Source organism: Malaclemys terrapin, chromosome 11 (assembly GCF_027887155.1).
Source record: "Malaclemys terrapin pileata isolate rMalTer1 chromosome 11, rMalTer1.hap1, whole genome shotgun sequence".
In the NCBI taxonomy this organism is placed as follows: Eukaryota; Metazoa; Chordata; order Testudines; family Emydidae; genus Malaclemys; species Malaclemys terrapin.
Genome location: NC_071515.1, coordinates 6,199,718 through 6,219,103, shown reverse-complemented (window position 1 = coordinate 6,219,103; position 19,386 = coordinate 6,199,718). Strand labels below are relative to the sequence as shown.

Sequence of the window (19,386 nt, the reverse complement as noted above, 5' to 3'; positions counted from 1 at the left end):
TTCAGTTTTGAGAAAAGAAGACCGAGAGGGGATCTGATAAGGACTTCAGATATGTTAAGGGCTGTTATAAAGAAGACGTGTCCGCTGAAGATAGGGCAAGCAGTAATTGGCTTAATCTGGAACGAGGGAGATTTAGGTTAGATATTAGGAAACACTTTCTAAGGATAATAAAGTTTGGGAATAGGGCCTCCAAAAGAGGTTGTGGAATCCCTCTCATTTGAGGTTTTTAAGAACTGGTTAGACAAACACATGTGAGGAATGGTCTAGTATAGTTGGTCCTAAGGGGGCTGGACTTAAATGATCTCTCTAGGTCCCTTCCAGCTATGATTCTAGGAAAGCTGATGATCTTCTTCGAGTGCTTGCTCATGTCCATTCCAAGTAGGTGTGTGTGCATACCGCGTGCGTGGTTGTCAGGTTTTTCCCCTAGCAGTACCCGTCAGGTCAGCTGTGAAGCTCCCTGGAGTTACACCTTCATGGTTTCGTATATAGGGCCCTGCCGACCCCCCACCTCTTCTGTTCCTTCTTATCTCCCATGACGGTCGTTGGAGCTGCTTCTCTCTCTTGCTATGGCAAGCGATCCCCTAGTGGACATTTCTCTTTGTATCCTGTAAATAGTTAGTTTACCCTCCTAGACCTGTCAGTGGACACGCTGATCACCATGCCCATAGTCCTGAACTTGATCACTGAGGACCCTGGCCACCTCTGGCATCCCACTCTCGAGTCTCTTCACCTCACGGTATGGAAACTCCATGGGTAAACCCCTGTTAGAGAGGTCCTCCTCGGCAGCAGGAAACTATCTACTACTCACTAATTTAGTTAAGTGGAAGAGTATTCTCCATTTGGTCATTACAAAAGGACACTCTGCCTTTACAGTCTTTGATTCCCTTTATCCTGGGCTATTTATTGCACCTGAAACAGCAAGGCCTGTCAGTGTTGTCAATAAAGGCGCACCTGGCTGCAATCTTGGCCTTCCATCTCGGATTTGCCAGTCGATCGGTTTTCGCTAACCCAATGGACGGCCACTTCCTCAAAGGACTAGATAGACTGTACCTCAAGTAAGACAACTGATCCCTGCATGGGATCTTAACTTGGTACTTTCAAGTCTGATGGGGGGGACCCTTCGAGTGCTTAGCTACATGCTCACTTCTTTACCTTTCCTGGAAAGTAGTGTTCCTGGTGGCTATAACTTCAGCCAGGAGGGTGTCTGAGATTAAGGCCCTGACTGCTGAACCTCCATATACTGCCTTCTATAAGGACTAGGTTCAGGTACGACCCCACCTGGCTTTTCTCTCAAAGGTGGTTTCGCAATTCCATGCAAACCAAGACATTTTCCTTAGTTTTCTTCCCTAAGTCACCCACCAACAACCGGGAGTGAATGCTCCACTCCCTGGACATCAGGCATGCACTGGTCTTTTATAGCAAAAGAACTAAGCCGTTTAGGAGATCAACACAACTGTTTGTTGCAATTGTGGAAAGGATGAAGGGGCTTCCAGTGTCGTCCCAAAAGATATCCTCATGGATCACGGCCTGCATCTGGGCGTGCTGTGACTTGGCAAAGATACCTGCCCCCATTCTGGCAGCGTACTCCACGAGGGCACAATGTGTTGCTCATGTCTGTTCCAAGACCTACCTGCCTACCCCTCTGTTGGAGTAAGTGGGCAAGAAGGAACTGAAGAGGCGGGGGAGAGGGGTCAGCAGGGCAACTCCATGAAGGCGCAACTTCAGGGGGATACATATTTGACCCAACTGATACCGATAGGGGAAAAAACCTTCCGATGACTGTGCACGCGATGCACACACACCTACTTGCAATGGACATGAGCAACACATCTCGAACAGTTATGAAAAGGTAGATAGCTTTTTTTTCCCCAGGCTCTCTGCAAATTCAGGCAAGTGTCTCTGCATTAGTTATAATTGTTTCATATTTTGGAGGGTTTCTTTGCAACCATAACAGCTAGACCTATTTTTTAATTAAAGCTGAGAGTCTGGAGAACCGTTGAAGCCTGTTTGTGCCACTCTGGAGTGGCTAATTCTTCCTGCCCCCTCAAAAGGTGTATTCCCCCATTTAGGGAAATACTGGTTTATTTTGTGTCTTCCCCCCCAATCTCCCCCCCCCCCACATTTATAAGAATATATGGCTGAGACAAGGGATAATACTCCACATGATTGCAGAGGAAAGAAGGCACTTAATCTTTCTTGTTTTTTATTTTGTGGTGATTGAATATGCCACTTTGAAAACATCACAGTAGCAGAAAATAGTTACTCAGCTACACAAATCACTTGAGCCTGCTTAGTAGTCTAATACTTAATACTGTATTGTCTTTTATGACCCATCAGTTGAACTTTGAGGATACTCGCATTGAATTAGCAATAGACATCCTTGTGGTTTATTAAAGGACTTGCATCTAGCCGTCCTTAGGTGGCTGCAAACTGGACCCTTTGGCTTGAGTTTTGTAAAGGAGGCAGATTCTCAAGGCTTTACGCTGGCCATTCAGGACTCTTCTAGCCAAAACATAAGTAGTAGCTTTTTACAGTTTTGCTTTTGAGATTATTAATACAGTAGATCAAACCTATAGCTATAATTGCAGAGTAGGTTAAATCAGTAGAATTATTAATTCTTGGAAACCTTACATTACTATGGAATGACATAAATAGCTTAGCATTTGGTTTTCTTAAATGGCATATTTTACAATTTGCTTGTCTGTCGTTTACAATAGCTTTTATCGGCTGTGAAAAGTAAAGCATTTTTGCGGGGGTCTGATTCAGTTGCAGGTGAGATTGCCACTTTTCATTTCCTAGTTTATTTGGTTTGATTTTGCTTTTTATTGTAATCTTGACCATTGTTCTAACGTCATTGCTCTTGTTTGGGCTTTCTATCTGCTGAGGTTCACGTATACTTTTAAAGCTAGTCTAAGCATCTTGTGGAGAAAAGTGTTGACGTTCTGATAATTTTTTAAAATGGCATATCTTTAATTGAAAGGGGGAAGGAAAGAAGCACTTACCTAGACATTTTTGGTTGACACGAATTAAGAAAAGTCAGGTTTATGTGCAGGTTTTCATAATGTTAGTCACCATGAAGCAGTGAAAGTTCAAAACTAGTCTGTTAGAGTGTACACAGAAATGAAATTAACTTTAAAAGGTGTCCAAGGCTGGCCAAACTTGGAATTATGTCAACGTTGAGGTGCAAATAAAGAATATATTAAATGTTGCAAAAACATGATTTTGAATATTTGCACTGAAAATTCTAGAACTGTAGAGAGACTGGAGGCATCTGTGGAAATATGCAATTTTTTTTTGGTGACTGTTTGGTCTAACTGACATCTGGTTTTGAAATTAGCAGTTTGAGAGAGGTTGGAGTCATAACATTTCTGCCCCCCCGTCCACTGCAGCCAAATCCACAACAAGTGTAGTCACTAGGCTGTGACCCTGGCTAGGTGAACCAGTGAAATTAATCACAGGCTAGCTGGGTATGTTTGCCTACAGGCCTGTCACACGTTGCCATCCTGTTACTCTCCCTCTCCCTTTCCCATGCAAAATGTGAAACCATTCTCATTGGTACCTTTGACACGTCACTGGAGTCATCATCTTTGTGCTGTTCCCCTGTTCTTTACTTAGATGATCTGTTTAGACTAACTACATGGTCATAATAATACCTAGCTCTAACATAGCAGTTGTTGTTAGTAGATATGAGTACTTTACAAAAGAGGGCCAGATCATTACCTCCATTTTACAGATAGGAAAACTGAGGCACACAGAGGGGCTGTGGCTTCCCCAAGCTCACCAGCAGGCCAATAGCAAAGCTGGGAATAGACTCCAGGTCTAAGTCCCATTCCAGTGTACTATCCACTTGGCAACACTGCCTCCTAATAATTGTCAAAGTCTCTTCCAATGACTATTGTAAATTAAAGAGCTAATTCTTAGTCTATATCTGGTACAACTAAAGATTTCTATTCATTATTCACTGAGCTATAGCATTGTATCATTGCACAGAAGCAGTTTGTCAGTGTTGCTAATGGAGAACTATATTTTGTGTAACATTTAAGCTTCCGAAAATGTTTAGTTACTTTTCATCTTGGTTTACTTGGTTTTCCTTGTTGCATAACGAACATGTATGTTCTAGAAAAAATGTCATTTACACGCAAACGTAAATTAGATGAGAAAATTACATTTGCAGCAATAGTGTCAAAACATGTACTGCTATGTACATATATTACATAACCTACCGCACTTTGCCCCCCGCTCCCCCAGAAACACAAAAGCGCCAAATCTTTATGCAGTGCTTTGAGGTCAGACCTTCATCTCTTTCCCAAGGAGGTTTGCCACTCAGTCAGGATGCGATGTGTTCAGTCTAGATCTTCCATGGGCAAAGACGGTAACTTCTATGTATTGCGCGTGGTTGAGATCAGTGGCTGTGCTCAAATAATATTGCTAAAATTAATCATAGCAATTTCTCCTCTAACAATAAGGATAACAGAATATTGAACCTAAATTCTGCTATAGATATTGCTAAACGGTTTGAGGTTTGGTCCACTGTTGGACTTTCTGATCTTTGAACAGGGATCCTGTTTGTTAAGTCCTCCATGACTGGGCGAGAGTTCTGATCCTATAGAACGCCTAAAAACGGCAGGTATAGCTGGCCTTAGAGACCTAAATAAGTAGAATTAATCCAGAAGATTTCAAAGCCTGCTGTGCTGCCATCTGAAGAACCTCCCCTCCCCCACCTATCAGGAGAATTTGGGTGTCGTGACCTTCACAGAACTGGAACTGTACAATACTTGGATATGAATGTTTTGTGTACTTGCAAATTTGGGAGCCATTTCTCAAATGCTGTGGCCAGTCCCACCAACACAACTATCTGAATTCAAAGGCAGAATTGAAATGTAAAATTCTTCTTTGAGTGCTCGCTCATGTCGATTCCAGTGAGGTGTGTGCACGCTGCATGCACAGTCGCTGGAAGGATTTTCCCCTAGCGGTACCTGTTGGGTCGGTTCAGGTGGTGCCTCGGGGCACAGTATATAGGGTACTGCCAACCCGCTGCCTCTTCAGTTCCTTCTTATCGCCTGTGACAGTTAGCCAGAACGCTCGTTCCTCTTGCTTCAGCAGGACATTTTTCTTCCAGTTTTTTTACTCTAAGCCACTTGCAAACAGCCGGGAGAAAAAATTCCACTCTTTGGACGTTCGTCGGGATGTATTGCTCATGTCCATTCCAAGACCCCCTCTGTTGGAGCAATGCTGGTAAGAAGGACCTGGAGAGGTGGTGGGTCGGCAGGACCATATACACGGCACCACGGAGGCGCCGTTTCAAGGTGTGCCTGAACCGATGGCTATCGCTAGGCGAAAAACCTGCCGGCTACTGTGCATGCGGCGCACACACCTAATTGGAATGGACATGAGCAACCCATCTCGAAGAACAACAGTTGCGAAAGGTAGGTAACCGTTTTATGTGGACTGAGTATAAAAAGGAGAGAGAAAATGCTTCCAAATCAATGAGTGATACCCAATTGTGTATTAAATAACTACATTTTTCTTTGAGGGCTGGTGAGGGGGAAATGTGATAAGAGTAATGAAACATTAAGATAGTGAAGACTCTGGGATTTCTCCCATCATTCATAAAAGTCACTGGAGAAATTTGCATGTAATTCATGCTTAGCTTGAAGGGAACACAGATGAGGTTTGTAAAGCATTTCCATAAATTGTGTTTTTTACAAAGTCGTAATTTTTTATGGTGCAGTAATTTAGGACACTACTACTTGGACTTCAGTGCCTGAGACTAATTTCTTCTCCAGTAAGTTAAATAAACTTTACCGAGAGAAGAGAGATATTGAACACTTGCTTAAATGTAAATGTTTCTCCACAACAGAACTAGAGGTTTATTTCTGCCACTTATAGGCAAGACTAGAAACTCTGGGTGTGAGAAGTTGACTTAGTGTATACTGAGTTTAGGGTGTCGTGTTTGACATTTTCAAGTTGGCTGTGAAGAAAAACCTATATCTCTAGTTTTTAGTCAAGCAGTGTTGTCAACGAAGAGGACAGTTTCTCTGAAAAAGTTTGTGTGAATTGCTCTGTAAAACCAGAACTTGCTGATGCCATATGTTTGTGAGAGATTAATTTATTTTATTTAAGCCCTAAACTTTACTTAGAAAGCACTTGTGATACTTGTCACAGTTACTAAAGTGCCCCTCTGACCCCTCTTGGGGTTTCTGAGCCAACCCCCCTACCTCCAAGCCTTGGGCCTCTCGCTTCAGCTCTCAGAGTGGAATCACATGATCCCCTGCTCTCAGGTCTGGCCCTGTGTATAAAACATTATTACCTCAGCAGCTCTGATTTATGTCCAGACCCTGTAATATTGTTCCCTCTAGATGTGCAAGTGCTAACCAGTTACTAGTCAGCCTTCTTAAAGCAATGTTTTTGTTTAAGATCTGTTTGTCTTAAATGCTTTTGTATTAATATACTGAGTATATGCGTGTCTAGTTTACTAGGTGTCTATTCACCTTCTTCTTGGGATCCCTAGTTGGTTTAACTTGCTATAGACTCCTCCTCAAAGCCTCTTTCTCTTCCCTTTACGCATTCTCTTCCTGCTTTGGGGAGTGTCTTTCAGTCTTGCCCAGTTGTTTTATCACTCCTCTTCATGAAAATTGTCACCTTTTAACTGTTTATATCCCTTTGACCTGGTAACTCCCAGCTTTGGCGAAACAAGGGAGAGGAGAAGAGTTTTTTTATAACCTGCAAGATTGAATTAAAATTCTAACTGCAATATAAATCTGCGTTGGGATCACATGATAAAATTACCTATGGCTGTGCCTTCTGCATTGTCAATACATAAATACTGTAATATCTGAACCTCAGTGATGGAAGCATACATAAATTACTGAGGTTTGAATAAAGAACAGGAGTACTTGTGGCACCTTAGAGACTAACAAATTTATTAGAGCATAAGCTTTCGTGGACTACAGCCCACTTCTTTGGATTCCACTCTATATGCATCCGAAGAAGTGGGCTGTAGTCCACGAAAGCTTATGCTCTAATAAATTTGTTAGTCTCTAAGGTGCCACAAGTACTCCTGTTCTTCTTTTTGCGGATACAGACTAACACGGCTGCTACTCTGAAACCTGAGGTTTGAATGAGGCTTCTGGTTTTTCCATTATTTGAAGGCCTAGATGCTTTTTTGGCTGCTTCAGCAGGAATAAAAAATACAGCTTTACTAAACGAATAGTAATAGTACCTTTCTAAATATATATGTGTTTTGTTTTGTTTTTACAGATGCTTTTGTAAATAGCCAGGAGTGGACACTAAGTCGATCTGTACCAGAGCTGAAAGTGGTAAGTAATATTTTTTTATTTACATGTGTTTTCTTTACTTCTGCATTCCATTCTTACTGCATTACACAGAAGTGGAATATTCATAAGGTTCTATTTAAAGTCTGCCAGGTTTTTCCTTTATAAAAACATTTAGATTATATTAAACCTTGAATATAAATATTAATGGGACATAACTTAGAGACCCCTCTGTCTAAACTTTTAACATCTTAGAATGTTACTGAGATAGAAGACGATGCTTTTTCCTGTTGTTTTTTTTTCAGCTTGGTTACTTAGTGCAATTAACAGTGTTTTGTGTGTAGTAGTCATTTCCCCAGTGTAACTTGCTCTGTTTTTTGGGAGTAGAGAGGCCTTGCAGTAAAGGGGTGTGGGAGTGGGAGAGAAAAAATGTTTAAAAATAAAAATATTCTAAAATGCAAAAATGGGCAGGCGGACTAGGAGGCACATGTAGTACCTGAACAACTTTTAGTGCACTGCTTGAAATTGATCACTTTTTAAGTGGAATGTGTCTATTACATTCCTCCAAGGTCTCTGCATAGGACCAATTTTTTTCACTCCCAAGTTTTAAAAAAGAATTTCAAAATGAATTGTCTAGCTGAAATGTTTTTTTCTGTTGCTTTTTGTCAGGACTCCATTTGATTTCTTAAAAGACTGGAGATTAGTGAGAGGGAAGATACCAGATTGTCTTAATGTTAGTTCCAGAAGAATGCGAATTAAAGCAGCTTTTTAGAAACTGTTTATTTTTGGCATTACTTTAGCTGAGCTTGAAGAGAGTGTAGGTGGGAGATGCCATTGACGAAAGGAATATCTGGAGATAAAAATGCATGGCGCAGATGAGGGAATTTCACAGAGCTGCTGTTTTGAAACCAAAGAACAACACTAGAGGCAGGAACTGGGGTGCCCCAAATGATAATGGGGTTGATAGAATAGCTGTAGACTGTAATGAGGCAGCTTTTGGGTTGAAGATGTAGAAAACTTCCTTCCAGTATTCAGATGGGGACAGGAAGATTTCAAAGTTATCAGGCACCCAGGAGATCCTGATGCAAAGCACGAACTGTGTGTATCCTGCTGGGGACAACCTCCTAATAATCCCAGCATTAAGACATGGAACTAGACTTTTATTGCCTCTGAATGTCTGCAACTTGGTGGTGGGAATTTTTGTGTGCGCGCACATTTGACTTTTATAGTGATTTCTGGTTAGTGGGTTTAGTTCTCTGGCTGTTAAGTGGGGTAATTTTTCATGTCCAGAGCATAAAGCAAATTACAGTGAAAAAGATCTTGTGGCCCAGAAGAATTGAATCCTCAGTAACTCTCCTGTGAACTGTCAGCTGTGTGTCCGTTTATTCTAGGATATTTAAGTACAGTGGGACTAGAAACGCAAGAGCAGTCTCCTCTGAGTTTCCTTTGCCTGTAGGGTTCTTATGACAAACTCTATTACTTTTTACCTAATTGAATTAGTCATAGACTTATTGTCTCTGCATTAAACTGTTACACCGTACATAGTATGTCAATTGAGCCTACAGTAGCAAACGTTTAGTTAACAGTAGGCATTGGCTATTCCCCAACAGTTCAACACCTTGGGGACTAACCAGTTCAAAAAGCTGGGCATGCTGCAGATGCTTGCGGCTTTCAGGCATTGTTGGAGGAGTCGAGGTAAGTAAGGGGCCTTTGTTTAGTCACAGAGGCTTTGGCTTCATTGCCCCAAAAAAAAGTGCATTGTTACTGTGGGATAACTAATACACATTAGGATGTTACAGAAATATAGCTAGTGGAGACAGGGGACATTGTAGTTTTACCTGCAAGGTAAAAAGTCATGGTCAATGCTCTACCCTCGTTTGTGGCTGACCTCCCCTATTTACTTCACAATAAAAACTCCAGTGCCTTGTCTTGACTAGGTTTTTGCAGCGGTATAGCTGATGTGTGTTAGTTATCCCTCAGTGAAAACAAAGCCAAAAACAGGATCTCATGCTGTTTGTGCAGGATTCCACCTCTTGTCTCCTTATCTTTTTTTCTATCTTCTCCCCATCCCATTTTTTGTTAGCGTGAGGGCTGTGTGTGCATATGAGGTGGATAGTCTGAATTTCTCTTTTGCCTTCACTGTTTTGGGGATATGAAGATGTTCCCTTGCCACCTCATATTTTTCTTGTGCAACCAGATCAGAGCCTGTCTCTCTCCTGCTGCCTTTTAAAATAGAATCTGCAAGACAAAACTGATATGATTCTGTAACCTTGTGCAAGGATTTATTTCTGGTCTACATTACACAGTTAATTTGATGCAAGGCAGCTTACATTGACATAGCTATGTATGCGTATACACTTACATTTCGCTCCCGCCCACGTAACTGCCCTGTTATGCCAACTTAATAAAATCTCCTCCTCCGGTGGTGTAGAGTCATGGCCGATGTAGTTAGATTGTTGCAGTGTCAGTGTAGACATTGTGTTACTTACCTCCTGGAGGCCAATAACAGTTGATGTATCCCACAATGCCCCACCCTGACCACTCTGGTCACCAGTGTGAACTCTGCTGCCAAGCAGCCAGCTGGCTAGAGAACTGCCTTTCTCCTTTAAAGCCCTGTGAATTTTTGAAATTCCATTTCCTGATTGCCCGGCTTGGAGAGTACACCTAGCAACTGCCTAGCTGACCACGGTGACTACATGCTGCAGATGCTCCCCCGCCTGGAGAAAACGGGAGATGGTGGATTTCCTGGGTCTCTGGGGAGAAGAGGTTTTGCACAGTTCAGATGCAGCCTACATCTACGAGCAGATCACTTGGGGCATGGAGGAGAAGGGCTACAAGAGGGACGAAAAGCAGAGCTATGTGAAAGCCAAGGATCTGCAATAGGTGTACCAGAAGGCAAGGGAAACTAACAATTGCTCTGGTGTGTAGCCACAAATTTGCTTTTACAAAGAGCTGCATGCCATCCTTAGATTAGACTCCATCATCACTCCCAAGAGCCCTATGGATACTTCGGAGGAGCCAGAGTCAGAGGCCTCTGCTGTGAACAGCGAAGAGGAGGTGTTGGATGAGGAAGTGGGGGAGGAGTAGAATGGAGGAGGCAGCTGCTCAGCGAACCAGGACATGTTTTTGACTCCAGCGCAGTCCGGCCAGTCCCTACAGTCCAGCACAGTCGATCCTGATGCAGGGGAAAGAACCTCTGGTAAGTATGCTGTTTCCTTTGAAATTATGGGGATGGAACCCACAAAATAGCAGTATACATCTATTGATTCACTCTTATTCTAGAAGAGATAGTGAAACAAGTATTAGAGGAAGAGTTATTGTCTGCTTCCCATCCCCCTCGACAGTTAAGCAGAGGGGGCCCCTCGGAACACACTATTTATGTGCACCAGGATGTGCCATGACTCTTCATAGATATCTTGATGAAACTTTCCTGGAGTTTGTCTGCAATCCTCTGCTGTGGGTTTCTGGGGAGGGCTGCCTTATTTCTTCTCCTGTGGTAGGATGCTCTCCCATGGCCCATAGTGATTACTTGAGTGGGAACCATTGCAGCATACAGGCTAGCAGCATAGGGTCCCTCTCACCCATTACCCTCAGGGGTGAGAGGTCAGCTATAGTCACCACTGCCTGTGGAAAGCGGTGCCAATATTCAGTTCATTTGCCTTATACACGCATACTCATGCCTGTGAGCCATCTCCCCTCATTTCCCCAATTTGGCCCCCTCCCCAGGGCTGTGCTCACCATGGCTCATGCTGTATAAATCCCAATGAGAAGTGAGACTGTAGTGCTAACAACTTGTGTGGATCAAAGGGAGTGAGTTCAGCCTCCTGAATTTTGGTTTATCTCATGAATACACTGACAATGGTATTTCTGTATATTGTATTTTCAGCAGCTGCAAATGTGGCCATGAGGGTTTCTCCATCCACACCAGCAGAACGGACAAGCCAGATAAAGAGAAGAAGGAAAAGGACTTGGGGTGACCTATTCCAAGAGATCCTGCAACCCTCCGCTGCCTCCGATAAAAGCACAGGGCTTGGAGGATTACCATTGCAGACAGCATGGAGGATAGAGTGGAGAAGAGAGAGCTGCAGGAAAAGGAGAGGGACGTGCAGCTGGAGATGCTTGCACTTCTCAGGCAGCAAACAGACATGCTGCAGACTCTGGTGGATCTGCTGGTTCAACAATCCTATGCTCGCTTCTCTCTGCAGCCCATAGAGAACTGCATACTGGGAAAACTCTGTGCCCCCTGCCCCTCAACATTCTGTGTGGCGTTGGGCTGCTGCACTGTCCTTACCATTCCACCCCTGGGAACATTAAAGACATTCACAGCTGCACTATGCTGACCTGGGAAAGACATGGTTGGTGTATGTGAATTTGAAATGGAAATGACTGTTCTTTCCCCATCATAAGTTCTTTTTCCTTAATTTATTACGTTTAAGTGAAAAATGTTTTTTCTATTTGCATCATTGTGGAATAAAGGTGTTTTGGGAAACATAATTCACGTGTATTAGTTCTCAACATATGCTAGGTGGTGCTGACATCATTCACAGACAGTATTAATAGGTGCATTGGCAATGTTATATTATTTCACACACAGAATTTACTAAATGGTTCATACAGGGCTGCAAAAGAGCAAAGACAGGTAGAGCAAATTACAGCAACACACTCTACTCTGGCTCACTATTAAAATGGTCTTTCAAAGCCTCCCTAAGCCATATAGCTCCATATTGAGCTCTTCTTATAGCCCTGGTATCTGGGTGCTCAAAATCAGCAGACAGCTGCTCCATCTCCACTTTGCTTCACAGATACTATGCAGGGCACAGCAAGCAGCTATAACCATTGGAATATTTTTTTCCCCGAGGTCCAATCTCTTGAGTAGACAGCGCCAGCAACCCTTCAAACGCCCAAAGGCACGTTCAACTGTCATTCTGCACCTGCTCAGCCTATAGTTGAAGCACTCCTTGGTGCTGTAAGGGTGCTGGTGTATGGCTTCATGAGCCATGGGAGCAAGGGGTAGGCTGGGTCTCCCAGGATCACTGTTGGCATTTCAACATTGCTAGTGGTAAGCTACTGGTTGTGAAAGCAAGTCCCTGCTTGCACCTCTCTGAACAGTCCTGTCTTCCTAAAGATGCATGTATTTTGCACCTTTCCTGGCCAGCCCACACTGAGGTTGGTGAAGTGTCCCCAGTAATCCACCAGTTCTTGTATTTCCATGGGAAAGTAGCACTTTCTGTTGGTGTACTCTATGGCAAGGTGGTCTGGTGCCAAAATGGGGATATGCGTGCCATCTATCACCCCACCGTGGTTTGGGAAGCCCATTGCTGGAAAACCACCTACTATGTCCTGCTCATTGGCCAGATTCACATTTCATCCTAGCAGGAGCAATTAGAGGCCCTGCACACTTGCATCATAACAGACCCCGTTTTGGATTTCCTAACTCCAAATCAATTAATGACTGATCGGTAGCAATCTGGCATTGCAAGTTTCCACAGTACGATCACCACTCGCTTTTCCACTGTCAGTGCGGATCTCATTTTGGTGTTGCTATGCTGGAGGGAGCTCTTCACACAGATCCAGAAATGTGGCCTTGAGCATCTGAAAGTTCTGCAGCTAGTGCTTGTCATCCCAAACCTGCATGACCATGCTTGTTACTTGGGCCCAGAACTGACACTCCACTGTCTGAAGCTGCTCCATGAATGCCACCAGCAACCTTGAATTGTTTCTTTCTATGTCCCACATCGTCATATTTCCCCGCAGCTCCTCTTGCGGCTCTGCAGATATTGTCCTGGGCTCACGCTTATCACAATAGTGCAGAGCTGTGCAGGATCCAGGCTTCTGTCACAGATGGCGGACAGGGAGATGGGACGCGCAGGTTTGGGTGGGTGATTTTGAAAGGAGGCGTGAAACACTATGGGATACAGATAAAATTATGGGATAGAAAACACTGCATTATGGGAAGTTGAACCCGTGCTCCCCGGGATCCCTGTATGACTTGTTTCTGACCCATGAGGCATTGCAAAACTGTCCCCAAACACCCTACACTACATGGTGGCAAGTTACACAGTGGGATGGCTACCCATGGTACACTGTTCTCTGCGTCGATACAAGTGCTCCTAGTGGGATGCGCACCACCGACACAAAGAGCATAGTGTCAACACACACACTATGTAATAATTGTCCTGGCTGAATTCCCATGTAACTTAAGTCGACGTAATTCTGCTGCTGAGATGAGGTGAGAAAAGAAAAGACTAGACCCAGCTGAAAATGCATAGCGCAGGTTTCCAGCAGGAGCAGTGGTGAAAACTAAAAAGATTATGCTAAGATTCACTCATTTTTACTCACCTTTTCCAATCAGGAGAGCACAAAATGAAACGTACAAAATTATATTAGTTTAACTTGAGGACAGCTGGCACCTCACTCACTAAGTAAACTTTCCTGTACTGAGTGGGAGGTGTGTTTTTTTTTTTTTTTTCTCCCAAAGCCTTGGTTAAAGCGGAGATTATCCCAGCACGCAAGAAATGGCAATGGTAGATTTGCACCTGCCAAATCCACCTATCCGTCAGAGCAGCATCACAGCTGACAGTGTGTTAATGACAAGTCAGCCAAGTTGTTTCTGTTTTTATTTCAGATGTGTACATGCTACACGGAGAGTGAAACACATGGCGATACCTAGAACAAAATGATATTGAATTAAGTGCTAGTGTGACCACAACAGAGAGGCTATTTTTTAAGTGTTATTGAAAGTCAATTGAATTTTGAAATAAACTACATAAAGGGAAATTGGTTGTGTACTCTGTTAGTACTAGCAGTGTTCTGTTGTGCAATTGTACTGGTTTGACAGATAAGTCATTTGCTTAAACCATGGTTAGTGACACACATGATACATCTCCTCTTTACTTTCCTTGTCTCCTTGCTGTCTGTCTGCTTTACATACCACACTTTTGGGAATGCTTGCATTGCCAAGTGATCACATCTTGGCTGAATATGAGAGCCCATTTCACCATGATTCCTATCCTCCTCTTTCCATAATACTGGGGACAGGGTCTTGCAAGTAGTGGAGACAGAAACTTTTGACGTGCAGCTGCTGCAGAGAATGAAATTCAGGTTGTCAGGCAGTACAAGTCTTATGATGACCTTCTGATGGTTTCATTTTTGTGCAACCCCTGTTAAAAGCAAAACTCCATTTTACCATTTAATAAAAACAGAAATTTGATTATACTACTTAAACATCATTGAAATGAGCTGCACCAGCTGTGCCTGTGGCATTTGTGCTCACGCAGGAAGGATGGCCAAGTAGTTCCACCTCAAGTCTACATTCATTCTTATCTATAAATCTGCTGTCATGAAGGAACTTGTGTAGTGAGTCATCACCCTATAACAGGTCATGTTCCCAGACTATTGATCAGCTCCGTAATATGCCTGAGGAAGTGAAGGGCCATGTTAACTGCTAAACCTGTCTCTCTTGTGCCACAGCACTATTATTATGTTCACTGCCACTTAGATTAATTTTGGGTTGTGCGCGTCTGCTTGTGGCTCTTTTGTTTAGGGATGTTATGGAAATATGAAAAGCATATAGCATTTGCTCCTGTCACAAGCTAGCATATTAACAGCCTCAGTTAAATGGAGCAGTTAGGATGCAAACAGGAGAAGATGTTTACTGTAGTAAATATATGCTTTGGGGCTTGATACTTTAGATTGCTGAGAACTTCATTCAAGGCACTCAGTGCCTACAACTCCCACAAGTTATTTGGGGTTTGCTCATGTAGCTTCATTGCGCTCTTTGTATATAGAGTTCTATCTTGTCCTCTCCTGATTTCATTATTTCTCTTTGCATGCTACCCAAAAATACTGGGAGTTGCAAGTTAAACATCAGGAGGGTGTGTTAATGTACAGTGGAGCAGAATAGTACATCATGTGGTATTTTCCCATTTCAGTGGTGTTTTCTCTGCAGTGCCAATCAGTGAAGTTAGTGTTACACAATCTACTATAGTTGTCTGGTGGCACCTTAAAGACTAACAGATTTATTTGGGCATAAGCTTTCGTGAGTAAAAACCTCACTTCTTCTCTATGCATCCGAAGAAGTGAGGTTTTTACTCACGAAAGCTTATGCCCAAATAAATCTGTTAGTCTTTAAGGTGCCACCAGACTCCTTGTTGTTTTTGTAGATACAGACTAACACGGCTACCCCCTGATACTATAGTTGTGTTATGTACTGATGAAGAAAATGAAGCACAGGGAAGTTAAGTGACTTGTCAGAGGTCACATTAGCAGTATTGTTGAAATAGAATGCAAATCTTTTGATTCCTAGTCTGAGGTTTTAATCACAAAAGTATTAAGCATCCTTCAACTTGCTAGTATACAAGAATGACTTCTAGGGCAACGTTTCTCAAATGCGGCCACCAGGGGCTCTTCTTGTGGCCCCAGGCTCCTGGGCAGTGATTGGCGGTGGCGGGGGGGCGACAAAGCAGTGGCCCCTCTTTTGGGGCTGCCAGGAGGGGTTGGCCTCTGTACCTCTCTGGAGCCACAAATGCCAGAGGAGCAGGCAGCCCATGTGAGTTCGCCACATTCCCAGGGGCAGTGGGGCTTGGGCTTCTGGCTTCCGCCCTGCGGTGGCAGGGAGCAGGCTCTGGCTGTGGGGCTCCATCCCCTGGCTGCAGGGCTTCAAGCTCCGGCTGCAGGCTCACCAACCTCCCATTGTCCCTGGATCCCAATACTTCCCTCTGCCCTCCATCGCCCCTGACCTCCACTGCCTCCCTACCCACCTCTCTCTCTAGGGCTTAATTTGTCGCCCATCTTGTGCCGAACCTGAGTAAGTGCTATGAAAACCAATATTTCTATGTTTGTTAATATTGCTTTTCACTGCCTCCCAGCTAGATAGTAACATATTAACGAACATACAAATATCAGTTTTCACAGCAGTAGATTTACTAGCTCTCAAGTTTAAAAAAAGGAATAAAAAGGCAAAAGAAACAACAAAAAGACAAGACCATGCAAAGCACCTTATTTTGTTTCTCTTCTGACCAGTAAAGAATAGACAATTGTTCATTATTTTTATTATTGAGTCAGCAAAAAACCTTACTTAAATAAATTACAGTGATTTGGACATGTAGATGTGCATATTTGTTTTTCCTAAAGTTAAGTATTTTAGGGGAAATTGTCAAAGTGGCCACCAGCAAGAGTTGGTGGCCGCGCTCTGACTACCAAAAATTTCTTGTGAGACCCCCGGTTCTAGGTGAGCAATGTCTATTTGCTGCCAAGAAAGCTGATTACTTAACCCATGTGGTCAGGACTGGGGTGGGGAGGAGGAGAAGGAGGTGGTTGGTACTCTCCCAAAGGGTACATCTACACTACAGCGGGGAGTCGATTTAAGATACGCGTAGCTGAATTCGACGTATTGCAGCCGACTTACCCCGTTGTGAGGACGGCGGCAAAATCGACTTCTGCCGCTTTTTGTCGGCGGCGCTTACTACCACCTCCGCTGGTGGAGTTAGAGCGCCGATTCGGGGATCGATTGTCGCGTCCCGATGGGACGCGATAAATCGATCCCCGAGAGGTCGATTTCTACCCGCTGATTCAGGCGGGTAGTATAGACCAGACCAGAGTCTGTTTGTAAACCAAGCTCCATTTGTTTGAGCTGGCCAAATGAGAAGCTACTGTCTGAAGAGCATGCGTATGTAGTTTGCTGGGCACTGCTGAATGGTGCTTCTGTCATTGAGGTTCAGATATACCCCTGGGTAGGGCTGGATTCAGACACAGGCACAGTGGGCATGTGCTTTGGTCCTGGCTCCCAAAGTCAGGTAATGTCAGAATCTCAACTTTTATTTCTAGAAGCTCAGTTTCTACTTCTCACAGTTGCAAATTAAAGCTTGAAAATATCCACTGGGTGTAGTCAATGCAATGATCCTATAGAGCAGTGGTTCCCAAACTGGGGTTCGTGAAATGTTAGAGCGTTCTCGGGAACAAATTCCCTAATGGCGGACAGAGCTGTCCCTAGGGACTGCGGGCAGCATAAGCCCCTAGACTTCCAAGAGCTAAGCAGATTTTCAGAACTACACCTATTCCTGGTAATTTAACACACACGTGATTATTCATCTGTTTTCTTTGCAACTGATATTACTCTCCTGAGAAGCTGTTAAAATAGTGCTGAGATTTCCACTCTGGTCCAGTCGATTTTGGTATCTTTGAATGGAAGAACAATCATTTTCTTAGGTCACTGTAGCTGTTTGTCAGTCATCTTACTGGGATGGAAAAAGACTCTTTCAAGTAATATTGTTCTTTCACCAGAACAATAACTTCCTTTGCAGTATACTTTACAGTACTGCTACTCCTCTTTGAACCATCACTGTTGGGCCCAGTCAATTGCTATCCTGTTACAAATATTAAAATCTTAGCCAGAGAGGTTTATGTTGATGAGCTTGCCTGTTGTGACAGCCTTTGATTACCCATAACGTTTTCATTTTGTCCAATCTGAGCATACTCTTTTCTGAGAAAGATACCCCTCCTGGTCAAGGCCTCAGAAGCTCCTGCCTGGTTCAGCTTCACAGCAGACAGCAGCTAGACAGTAGCCAGTCACAAACAGGATCTTTCTATGATCTTTGTTGTTGGAAAGCTCTAGGCTACGATATGTTAAGGAATAAATAAATACCCAACCTTTTTCTTTGTCAGGAGTTTATTTCATTTCTGTGCTATAGAATGCCTGCAGTACCTATCTGCTAAACTGGATGACATCCATGTAATATGTTGAATATACTTTTATCAGACAGAACAGTATATTGTACTCTTCTGTTACCCAGAAAACATGCTTAGTTTTTCCACAGTTCTTTACAATTTAGGATATACCCTTATCATAGTTTAGCCCATCTGGAACACTGCAAACAAAAAAAAGCACTCCAAACTCATTTGCATGCCACTCCTAAACATGCTAGGCGCCGTAAAATTTGCTTGTCTGAATCCTTTGTGTGGATTCAGGATTCATATGTGTGGAGGAGGGAATGTTTTGTGTTATCCGTGCATGCTAGTTCTCAGCATCAGTATCAACCTGATATGGTTAAAAAATTTTAGAAGTAAAAACGGGTCAGTCAGGAAGACAACTATATAGTGAAAACAGACTGGTGTATTTGTGGTTCCTGTGGTTCCCCACAATTGCTAATCTTGATTAACAGATTAATTCCTTGGTATAGGGCATCAGATTTTCCCAGCATTTAGTCAATTGCCAGCAATCTTCAGTGATTAATAACAGTTAGGGGCCCTGAGTTGTGTGAAAAATGATTTTCTTATAATAGATACATTCATGAACATAGAGGACACAACTAGATATAACCTTACACTTCACAGATGGAGGCAGCTGAGTTGAAAAGATTTTTAAGAATCTGATCTCCCCTTGAAATTGAGCGGAGAGTGTAACTAAGTGCCAAAGGATGCCGTCTAAATCATTGAAGCTAGAACAAAGAATAAACAAATGAAATATTTCAGAAGTAGATGTGATAGAGAGAACCATCTTAACTATTTTTGGAGGCTTCCTGGGGTTAATGAATGTTGTTGCCATGGGAAGAATGAGCCCAAGTCAATACTTAGAAACATAAAACTGATCGTACACACTACCCTTAGCTAATTGGATAAAATGATTTGTGTTAATTACTCCTGGGGGGAATTGTGCGCCACTGCGTCTGCGCAGAATTCATGTCCCCCGCAGATTTCTTTGCTTCCCCGCAAAAAAGAGACTTTCTGACAGGGACGCAAAGGGAAGCTGCAAGAGCAGTCATGCACCACTCCCTAGCTGCGCAAGTACATCATTGCAGGCACCCAGAGCAGCCAGCGGAGAGGTAGATCACTGCAGGGCTGGGGACACCTGAGCCGGGATCAGCTGTTGTCCCGACTGGGCTGGAGGCAGGAGAGGATGGGACTTACTCTTTCCCTGCAAGGAGTGGCTGGGTCTGTGTCAGACCCACCCCCAAAAACCTCCCTCAGCTGCAGGAAGCTCAGCATCCTCTCCTGCTTCCTTCCCCCATTGGTCATCAGCTCTGGGGGAGGGGCCACTGTACGGGGAGCTGCTCCCCCATCCGCCCAACCGCTGTGCATTTGGACCTCCCATATCCAGACACCCCCACCAAGCCTC

At 43.5% G+C, this 19,386-nt stretch overlaps 1 protein-coding gene across 5 annotated transcripts in view; it reads left to right on the top strand.

Moving 5' to 3' along the window:
• AGAP1 (ArfGAP with GTPase domain, ankyrin repeat and PH domain 1) overlaps positions 1–19,386 on the top strand; it is a 661,893-nt gene that overhangs the window by 223,067 nt on the left and 419,440 nt on the right. For all 5 annotated transcript variants that reach the window (XM_054043263.1, XM_054043261.1, XM_054043262.1 and 2 more), the window contains exon 2: positions 7,261–7,319. In XM_054043263.1, coding sequence (XP_053899238.1) covers positions 7,261–7,319 — 59 coding nt within the window. The remainder of the gene's footprint in view (positions 1–7,260; positions 7,320–19,386) is intronic.